Source organism: Octopus bimaculoides, chromosome 1, assembly GCF_001194135.2.
Source record: "Octopus bimaculoides isolate UCB-OBI-ISO-001 chromosome 1, ASM119413v2, whole genome shotgun sequence".
Lineage (NCBI taxonomy): Eukaryota > Metazoa > Mollusca > Cephalopoda > Octopoda > Octopodidae > Octopus > Octopus bimaculoides.
The window spans coordinates 177,052,227-177,064,041 of NC_068981.1; the positions used below are offsets into that span (position 1 = coordinate 177,052,227).

General features: G+C 33.6%; 1 protein-coding gene across 2 annotated transcripts in view; it reads left to right on the top strand.

Moving 5' to 3' along the window:
* The window catches only part of LOC106871068 (discoidin domain-containing receptor 2), a 180,817-nt gene that overhangs the window by 64,236 nt on the left and 104,766 nt on the right, over positions 1–11,815 (top strand). For both annotated transcript variants that reach the window (XM_052972844.1, XM_052972854.1), the window contains exon 2: positions 10,650–10,755. In XM_052972844.1, coding sequence (XP_052828804.1) covers positions 10,650–10,755 — 106 coding nt within the window. The remainder of the gene's footprint in view (positions 1–10,649; positions 10,756–11,815) is intronic.

The window sequence follows — 11,815 nt, forward strand, 5'->3', positions numbered from 1 at the left end:
TTTTAAAACATGTAGTTTTATTTCACAAATGCTATTTTTGTAATAAATTTTGACTATAATATTTCAAGAACATTAAAAAAGAAGACAATTCTCATGAAAACTTGTTGGAAGTTCTGTTGTTGATGCAAAGAACACACACACACACACACACATGTTTCTACATAAAGGAAGTTATTGATATTCAGTTCATGTAACTATCCCATGTTATCATTAACATCTAAAAATGTTAACAGTTCCCGAATACTAGTAAGAATTTAATCTTTTGCTGGTGTATGTCAGTGTCCATATTTTGAAACATTTTTTTTTAGTCTTCAGATAGTTTCTAGAAAATGAAATGTCAGATTATATCTGAGTCATTCTGGAAGCAAAATATTTTCTCCAAATTGTTTCAACATCTATTTACATTCATAAGACATTACCGTTACAGTTATTTGCAATGTTTACATAGTTCCTCTAATGTACTTAGTTTTCTTCATCACTTATCATTTTGTTCATTTGTGTATGTGTGTGTAATATTTTTTATCTTGAGTATTTTTCTTTGAGATTTTTTTTAATGCACTTTCCCTTTCAGTTGAAACCTTTTTTTGCCAGGAATTTTTTTTTTTTTTTTTTGCACTATACATGTCTCCTTCCTCTTTCTCTTTTCCTGTACTCTTTCCTTCTTTTTCCCTGCACCCCAACCCCCTCTGTAAAGGACATTGGGCATTCCTACAAGACAGCACTGAATGGCTGATAAAGTTTCCAGTCAAGCTAGAACATTATAGAAGATTAATTAAAAAGAAAACAAAATTGAGCTATGGGAAATAACACAAATAAGCTAATGGCATGTTAAAGTTTAAGTTAAGGAGTGTTGTTCTGAGCATGGTATACAAAATATTCTTGGTTGATTGATTGAACTTAGCTGATCCAAGGAAACAAAAAGCTAGCTGCAATATTAGAGTAGCTAAGACACAAAGTGGAAAGTTATACAGCTAAAGACTTCTCACTTAGAAACTAGCCATAAAGTAAGCCAGTCGAGAAGTAGAAAGGAGAGATGTCATTGTCCTCTGAAGATGTGAGACTATGTCTGGAGTCAGGATGTAATTGGGAAGAAGTGCATCTGAAACGATAAGAGCTCTCTTGACCTCAGTGACTAAAAAGATATACTGATACACCAAGTGTGGAGCCTGATATAGAAGCACAATCATCAACTATTTTTTTTCCTCTTTTGTCTTAGTTTGAAGTAGAAGCAGCACACATGACTTTTACTGGCCATCTTGAGAGTTCAGTTGCCATGAGGAGTGAAGAGTCTAATATTGTGTATAAGGCCTAACCCTTCAGATGATACTGAAGAAGAGAGAGAAAAGTGATGTCACCTGGGATGTAGACAAGTATATGGGAAGTATTAGTAGAAACAACTTTAATGCAAAGAGCATTAAAAAGCTAATGAGTGAGAGTTGTGTTTGTTTACGGTTGATAAAGGCTACACAGAAACTGAAGTATGTTGGCCAATGAGGGAGTTTCTATATGCTTGCTCCACCTGCTAGAAATAACAGTAAATCTTTTAAATTACACTCTTGATAAAAGTGTTACATTAGATAGTGTAGTCATAACTACAATAGAGATGATTGCAGCTGAAATGCTTTTGGTCAGATTAGGTTTGCATGATCAGGGGTGATAAAGACAATAGGTTGATAAACAACAATAGCAAAGATAAAAAAAGTGATTGAGAGGGAAAAGTTATAAAAATGGATCAATCCAAGATGATATCAGCAGCAAACAGATTTGGCTTATAGATGTATTCTGGAATGCTACAGATGCTGTAATATAGATGATTTTTGGCTTAGAGAAGATAATGTGGTCATATATGTCACGTTCATGGATTTTTGTGGGAAGGTGAAATTCAGTGAAATGCATTATTCTGTACCTTCTACTGAATCTGTATGAAAATAAAAATGATCATTGCTTACAAAATAAGATCAAACTAACACTACACCAGGTGAGGGAACCTTGGGTATGGCAGTGATTTCATCACTATGAGAAAGATCCATAAGCACTTATTCTCCACTTTCGATATTGTGTTTCAGTGAAAGGTTCGGGTGCATGCAGCTATGTGTATAAAAAGCATAGAACTTGATTACAGTTAAGTATAATGAAAACACACGAAAAAAAATGTCATTATTTGTAGCCCAACCATTTAGCATTTAAACCAGCCATATCCAACCCAAATATCTATGTTTTATGGTTAACCCTTTAGTGTTCAGATTAATCTGTCGAATGAATGTAATGCATATTCATGTTATTTTGAATTATTCAGGTTCAAGAAGAGTGTCCACAATATTTGCTTGTAACTTTGTTAATTTTTTACATACTGATTTGAAATTTTGTCAGTGAGTGTGTATATACCAGTGGATTAGAGTTATGTAATTTTAGCTGGTATTGCTGATTAAATTTGACTTTTATGGGCAGATAAATTTAATTAACAGGTGTAAAAGCAATAATATTATGGATAAACACTAAAATTGAAATTCTTAATGCATCTTAGCTGTTTAATTTGTTACTAAAATTATCCCAGATGTCAACCGCCAACAATTTTGCCACTTTGCAAGATGAGGTACATTAATTTGAATTAACTAAAATACAGGTGTAATTATTACAAGATTTTATTGAAAATATAGTACAAAACTCTTTTACTAGTCAATATAACATTGGCTATGTACTCTTATACAATTTAATGAATACATTTACATAACAGAATGCATCTAATAAAAAAGGCTCATTAATAGGTGAGGTAAAGGTGAATACAGGTGTGTCACATACTGAAAATTAATATGTATTTTTCATTTTCACACATCATTTGTGTGTAATAAAATGAAAAGAATAGACTGTAGTATTACTATCAAACAACAAAATACAGTTATGCTATATTTCTATCGTGAAACTGTCCAAAGCACCCTCTACTCAAGGGTACTTTGCAAAATGAACACAAATGTGAGGTCTCAATCTGATATCCTTTTGCAGTTTTTCTTTTTTGCTGTGAACACAGTCTGTAAAATTCTTTACTTCCATTTATTTTTTCCACTTTATGGAAGTCAGAATTTTCTGTGTTGATATCCACCTCAGTTAATTTTGCTTTTCTCCTAGTTCTGTGCTTTCTAGAAGAAAAGCCCTCATGTAACTGAAAGTTGCCTGGATTATAAAAGTGCTCCTTTATTCATATCTGGACGTTTTACTTACTGAAATTTGTAATAGACCTAAATAAATTTAACTTGTACTTTTAAAGATGTTCTTTAGGATAATATGAAATATTGAACTTCAGATAGAATAAAGTAAAATATAGCTTTGAATAAAAAGTGCATGGATTATGAATTTTGATTGAAGGGATGGGGCCTTGAAACAAAAAGTTGCAGGGAGCCTCTAAAAGTCATGTGACGGAGCTGCATATATGTCAGTATGATTCATCCAAAGACAAATCACTGTTATTTTCATTTATATTTTGTACATCATCAAGAGTAAAACCTTTGAAGTCAGAATCGCTACTTTCTGATGCCATATAGTTAAAGACTAAGATATTCACTTCTTTTCAAATGTTGCAAAAAAAACAAAACAAAAGAAGTCTCAACACTTTCACCACATTTTTACTTTGAATAAAAGCAGGAGAGGCTTTACTTTGCATTATCTCAAAGCTACGAGAATTCAATAATGTAGTTTGTTTATTTTTTTAGCAGTTTCTTAGAGGAATCAAATATCACTGGATTTGGCCGGTCTAAACACTAAAGGGTTAAACTGGCCATATCCAGCCTCTTGTACCTATCCTACAATGTCATTCTAAAAATATACAATCACATCATTGAAATCTCAATATTACAAGATTATGCATGATTAATTCAAAACTGTGAATAAATAAGCATTACATTTGACAGAGTAATCTGAATGCTAAAGGGTTAAATAATTCATAAACCAAAGTTTGGCTATGATAACTGCTGACAATAAATTGATACCATCTTCCCTGGGTTAGGCTAGCCCAACCCAGGGAAGATGAGCTCATTCCCAACTGCTAATGACACAACATATGCCCTACAACAGCTGTACATTGCCCTGGAATCATCTGAGTGCTTTTTGTAATTTTCTACACGTGGCATTTCTCACTTGGGAAATTTTGAGATTATGGAGGTTTTTCAAATTTTGGAATAGTAAAGGATTATTGTAGTATTTGTAAATTTTTTCATCTGTTTTTCCATATGTATATATATATATATCTTGTGTATATGTGTGTGTGTATGTATATGTATGTGTTTGTATATATATGTGTGTGTTTGTATATATATGTGTGTGTATGTATATGTATGTGTTTGTATATATATGTGTGTGTGTGTATATGTATGTGTTTGTATATATATGTGTGTGTGTGTACATATATTTGTGTGCATGTGTGTGTGTGTGTGCATACATGCATATACACATAAATGCTTGTATGTAAATAAACTATTTCTTAGCTATATTTCACAATTTGTACTGAGTATTTTGCTTACATAAAACAGTTGGACTATACAAATACTAACTCTAACTCTTATACTAAGTTGAGTTAGCATCAATTAGCTAGGTGCCAAAAAAAATGTAATATATTCTAGCTGCTGTATTTTTATTCACTTGCAGAAGCAAACTGTAGCTAAGCAATATCTGAAATGTCATATGTCTGTTTCCGATATTCAGGTTATGAATATCATGGCAGCCAATGAAATGCATTCTCAAGATGATGGCCCTATTAATTGATAGCTGTAAGCTCAGTCATTGATAGATAAAACTGCTGAATCACCTTCAGCTATCATCATCATTTCAATTTATGCTAATATTATATTTAGGTTTAAATGTTACTTTCTCCATCTAACCAAGCCTATCCCAGACTTTCAGTATTTATGATAGATATTCCTCATGCTCAAAGACTTATGGTGACATTTTATTAAATTTAGATCTTATCAAAAAAAGATTAATCTGAAGCTTTCTTTTATTTAATGTAGCGTATTGTACCTCTAAATATTTGCTTCACACTCCCTACTTTTTTAAATGATTTGTCTTATTTCACCACCCCTTGGGTTTAAAAATGGATTTTGAAATTTAAAGATGGAACTGAAATTCATGACAGATTTGAGAAAAGAACTCTTTAATAATGAATAAATAACTTCTATTTGACATGTATTTGAACTCCTAATAACAGTCTTAATTGAAACTTATCTTACAGTATCTTTAAATGAATGTTTTGAATCAACCATGTGATACTTAGAAAAATGACTACAGTTCTTGTCAGTATATTGGTATGTATAAATTGAATCCACTTTTGATTTTTGACTCAAGTGGGCCTATGGCAAGATTTTAGATCAATGGTTCCCAAACTTTTCCAGGCTGCCATCCGCTTGGTTCTAAGGCCACATCCCTAATGTCCCCCCCAACACCCACCCACCACACACACACACACACACACACTCACACACACACCATCACAGACATAGATCAGTTTCTGCAGTAAATTCAATGCAACAGTATTTCACAAATAAATCTTAACCTAATTAACCCGTTATTTTGTTTGTTTTTTTTACAGCCATTGCCCCATTTTGGTCACCCTCATTATCGCCCCATTTTTCTTCAACGCTCCCTTGATCTTTCCACCACTCCCAGGGGGGCAGTACCGGCCACTTTGAGAACCACTGCTTTAGATTAACCACTTTAACTCTTTTGATACCTACCTGTCGAGATTGCCCCTGATTCTATGATACAAAGTTGCTATATTAAAGTGATCTAAGTTCAAAATTTCATATTTATGTTTCAAACATCAGCCAGTTATTTTACTATTTTAAAAATGCCAGTTATTTTACTAGATTCTTCATTAATTTCAAAAGTAATTGAAATCAAGGCAGGGTATTTCAACAAAAGTTAAGGATGATGTTTGTAGACCTAATGTTATTGTTGTAGTGACCTCAATAAAAGTTCAGTGTTGCAATTTGAGTTGAAGTACTTCTATTGTTTTCCTGTGTTTGGTTGTTCCTCAGATCCAGTATATTTAGATGAGTAGGATTAGCTGTACCAAGCAGATGTGGAACATAATGTGGAGTATCGTTGCAAGTTTTATGTCCAAGTTAAAATATTATTGGACCTTGTCAGGGAAGCATAACCAACCTCAAACCTGCTTGGTTAGTGGACAAAGGTTTTTTTTTATCCCAAAGAAGAATTTTTGTTGTTTTCCTGAGCTCTCATTTATTAATTCTGCAAATTACTGTTAGCAAATACGTTTTATAACTCTTTTTCTATGTAAAATCTCTGTTGCCTGATGAAACAGGCTCCACTAATGAGATCCAATGAGAATGAAATCTGTCCATAGCATTCAGTTTGCCTGTTAACAAAGAATTAGCTATTCCACTTATTTGATTATCTCGCCTTTGTTTTCCTTCTCAAACTTGGATTAATTGGTTTTCCTGTGTGTGTGTGTGTGCTTGATTTTATCATTTTACATGTCTCTTAACATGTACAGTTTAAGTTCAGTTGCCATGAAGAGAATAGAATCTAAAACTACACGGGATATAGCTTATAAAAGCATCCATTGTTTGACTGGTTTAGTTTTATTTATTCATACATTTTATATTGCAATTGGTGCACAAATAATAGTGTCATAAGTTTCCAACACACTAATAATACTTGGTTCACTGCATTTCTGATAGTGAGAACGACAAAGCTGCATTTGTAATACAGTGTAGAATAAATATTACCGGAGTCTTAGTTTGTAAAGCCATGATATACTTTGGGGAAAGATACATGCACATTATCATAGTTTCACTATCACCATCTTCATTTTAATACCCATGGGTCAGAAGTAATGTCTTGAGGCAGCTTCTCTATTGCTGGGTGCCCTTCTTGTCACCAGGAATAGTAACTGCATTGTTTCTCTCCAGATAAACTAACATCTGACTGTTCAAAAGAGACTTGTAACTAGTAGCAACTTCTCTTGAAAATAGACAAAATTTGGCATCATGGTGTAATCAGGTAGCTACGGAAAAAGAGTTTAGCTCCCCTTGACATTCATGTTGACATGGTTGCTACATTAGAGGATGATGCTCCAGCTTTGTCAATGGTGCAAAAGTGGGCAGCTGAATTTAGGAGGGGAAGAGAGTGTTCTGAAGATGATGCAAGGTCTGGGCATCCTGCAACTGCCACCACATGGTGATGGATGGCAGCCAATTGACTATAGATTAAATAGCCAATGCTATTAGCTTTTCCATGAGAGAGTTGAGAATATTTTGCACAATGAACTCAGCATGATTAGGGTTTTTGTTCAGTGGTACACCAGGCTGATCACATCATGGGAAAATCTGACATTTTTTAAGGCAAATCCTGCTGGTTTCCTTGAACATTTCCTAACCCAGGATTAGTGTTGACAGAGACAATCTATGGAGTAGAAACATCCCTCCTCACCTGCTGCAAAGAAGGCCAAGTATGTTTCATCTGCATGGAAGGTGAGGGCCTCTGTTTTTGGAGATACAAAAGGCATTGTGTTTATTGACTATCTTCAAAAAGGCCACACCATCAATGGAGAGTACTGTGCGAACTTGCTGAGGCAGTTATGAAATGCTTCTAAGATCAGGTGCTCAGGAAAACTGACAGAAAGAGTCTTGTTTCATCAGGACAATGCACCAGCACACAAGTTCTTGCTTTCAATGGCTGCTGTGCATGACTGTAGCTATGAACTGGTTGATCTCTCTCTCTCTATTTTTGTGATTTGACCCCATCTATCATCTGTTCCCTAACATGAAAAACCACTTGGCTACCTACTGTCGATAACTTTTTTGACCAACAGGATCTTTTCACCAATGCAATCCAAACACTACAACACCAATGGAAGAATTGTGTGGACTACAAGGAGCACTATATTGAAAAATAAACCTCATTGGGTTCATTCTATGAGAGTATCTTGGTCAGCCTATAAATTTTTCAGTTGAGCCTTGTGTGTGTGTGTGTGTGTGTGTGTGTGTGTGTGAACCCCAGGCTATGGCAGAAAACTTACCCAAAGTATTGCACAGTGGGATTGGAACCTTACAGCTGCAAAGAGAACTTGTTAACCATTCAGCTATGCCTCAATCTGAAAAAATTTTTAACTACTTGGTAATGAATTAGAATCTCTTCTAAAACGTGCCTTACACATGTTTATTTCCTACATGATGATTATTTGTAATTATTAATTAAAACTCATATATGTGTATTCTTTATTACATTAATATCAAAGTGAGAATGACTGCTCAATACTGCATTGGTGAATAAATATTTTTTATTTGTGGGTTAATCAGACTACTATTGGCTTTTTGTTGAGAGCGATATCTCTCAGCTATTATTCAAGTCTGTCACATAGGATGCTGTGTTTGTCTCCATTTTGGATGAAAACAACAAAATCACAGTAGTTAAGGTTGTTTACAGATAAGTTATGAATGAGACAGCCTTAACTTAACTTTTTAGAATTTGAGGAAAATTGTGTTAGTCTGTATAAGCAAAAGTTATATTATGAAATTCTTGAGTTTGGATAAAATTTATAAAATTGATCCTTTGTCTCAGGATGAAATAATTTTTCTCAGACATATGGTCAATGTTACGGTGAAAATCACGACACCCCCCGTGAAAATGGACTAGCCAAACTTGTATAAGTAGCAGCATGTTTGACTGAGAGAGAGAGAAATCATAGTAAGTTGAAAGGTGTCATTTGTGAGTTCATGGAGTCGCAGGAAATTATAGAAAAGTTGTTATAGTTCATTGAGAGTTGTTTTGGATTGGTTACAGTTGTTGGCAGAGTATTTGGGAATACATCAAGTGGAGACGGTTTTTGTCTCCCCATTCTGTAGTATTGTATAATACCCTGTTACAAGTCCACAATATAAAAGGGATGACAAGGGTATCCATATTACAAAAGCTTGGTCATTAACAATTTTTTATGATACAAAATATTCGTTACTTATGGAAGACCTATCAGCTGACATACAGTTGCAGTGCAACAGCAGAAAGCAAAAGTGTTAGTGTTAAAAAATGCAACAAACTTGTTCAATACTGTCTGGATGGAGTTGTTTGATTTATGGGACCTCCCCATAAATCTGTTCTATAAAAATATAAATGATTGTTCCTCCAGTAAGAATAAGGCATCAGATGAATTGAAGAAAAAATTTTAAAATGCTTTTCCTGAAATGTTGTCGGATAAGTTAGGTTTGTGTACTAAGACTGAGGCATGTCTCTAAATTAAGGAAAATGCAATACCAGTGTTCAAACCAAAATGAACAGTACCTTTTGCTGCGATAAAACATGTTGATGAAGAATTAGAGAGATTAGAGAAAATTGGAGTCATCCAAAAAGTGGAATGTGCAAAATGGGCAGTCCCAATGGTGTGTATTAAAAAGAAAGAATAACAAAATCAGGGTGTGTACAAATTTTTCCACTGGCTTGAATGAATGTCTGAAAACATGTCACTCTCCACTACCTACTCCAGAGGATATTTTTGCAAAGTTAAACGAGGGCAAGATATTTTCGAAACTGGATTTCTCCAACATGGACTTACAAGTTAGAGTAGATGAGGAATGCTCAAAATACTTAACAGTGAATACACATAAAGAACTATATAAATATTACAGATCACCATTTGGTCTAAAGGTTGCACCTGCAATTTTTCAACAGGTTATGGATGCAATGTTAGCAGACTGTGAATTCACAATTCCATACCTGGATGATATATTAATTAAAAGTGAATCTTGTGATCAGCATGTAAAGTGTGTTTTTGAAATAGTAAGAGATTACGGTTGCTCACTGAGTGAGGAAAAAATGTGAATTTTTAAAACCTAAAATTAAGTATTTAGGACAAATTATCAACAGGAATGGATGATGGCCGGACCCGTTGAGGGTAGACACAATTAAAGATATGCCTCCTCTATAATGACCTTACAAGCTTTTCTAGCTCTAGCGAATTATTATCAAAATTATACACCAAACCTGCATGAATTGAGAGCTTTACTAAATAATTGGCTAAAAAATGATGTGAAGTGGAATTGGTCAAATAATTGTCAAAAGGTGTTTGATGATATTAAAAAAATATAAATATCGGATTTGTCACTGGCTCATTTTGATCCTGCAGCAGAGATTGTTGTAGCTTCTGACACTTCTGAATATGGCATAGGAGCAATAATGTTACAAAAATTAGTGGGAACGTGGCAGAAAATCAGGGTGCTAAACAAAATGTTTTACTCTGCTTTGCTAAGTCTGAGTTCTCATTTCAACATGGTGACTTTGCCTTAAGTCTCCCAGTGTCAATAGAATAAGTACAAGTCAAGCTTAGGATTGAATAAAGTTAACTGCACATTTCTTTCAGAATTTGTAACGTTGTACCAACATTGTAAATTTGTTACTTATCAGAAATTTTGGAGTAATTATTGGACAAAATATCACATGACACATTTTCTGTTGAAAATTTGTTTTACTAAAAGTATTTAACTTGCAGATTTGGAATTTATGTAATGTTTCTTTCCAACTGAACAGAAAACATAACAACACATTTAACTATACCTTGATTTATTGTTTGTGTGTGTATGAAAATATATTTGTAAATCTTAAAATTTTCTGCTTACTTAATCTATTAATTTTTTTCTTTTTTGTAGAAAAATGTCGTGATGCATTAGGTATGCAGACAATGGAAATACCAGATTCTGCAATTGTTGCCAGCTCTTCCTATGATGAAGATACTGTGGGACCAATAAATGCTCGGTAGGTAGAAGTACACTATATACTCTTTTACTTGTTTCAGTCTTTTGACTGTGGCCATGCTGGAGCACCGCCTTTAGTCGAGCAAATCGACCCCAGGACTTATTCTTTAGAAGCCTAGTACTTATTCTGTCGATCTCTTTTGCCGAACTGCTAAGTTATGGGGGACATAAACACACCAGCATCAGTTGTCAAGCGATGTTGGGGGGACAAACACAGACACACAAACACATACACACATACATATATATATATACATATATACAACGGGCTTCTTTCAGTTTCCGTCTACCAAATCCACTCACAAGGCTTTGGTCGGCCCGAGGCTATAGTAGAAGATACTTGCCCAAGATGCCACGCAGTGGGACTGAACCCGGGACCATGTGGCTGGTAAGCAAGCTACTTACCACACATCCACTCCTACGCCTACTATATACATATATATATCTTGATACTTAGAATGTATAATATGGTTTTAAAGTAGAAGCTTAAATGTATTTTAAAAGTTTTTTTCTTATTTTTAATTAATTGTACCCAAATTAAGAAAATATGTTGGACTCAGAAAGTAATATTTGAACTGCATTATATATTAGATTATATCTTAAAAACTTTAAAAACTTTGCAGTTGAAGAAAGATGAAACTCAAAGCAAAATTGGCATATTAATGTCACCAGAATTTTAAACTGTTAAAAAAATAATTAAAACAAGAAAAAAAAAAACATTGTTTAAACAATTAATGGTTTTGGTAAGAGAATTTTAGTGTGTGTATGTGTTTGGCAAATATTTCTCCAAAACCTTTACAAAGTGGAATGAGTTTGCTGCGAAGAGAAAGAGAAGTTGATATTTCAAGTTAGGCCCTTCATCAAAACATCAAACTGCCTACAACAAACTAATTTAATCCACTTTGTGATCTTTGTGTTTGTAATATATATAGACTTTATTTACTAGATATTTACTATATATATGCATGTGTATATATATATATATATATATACATATATATATATGCATGTGTATATATATATATATATATATATATATATATATATATATATATATATAT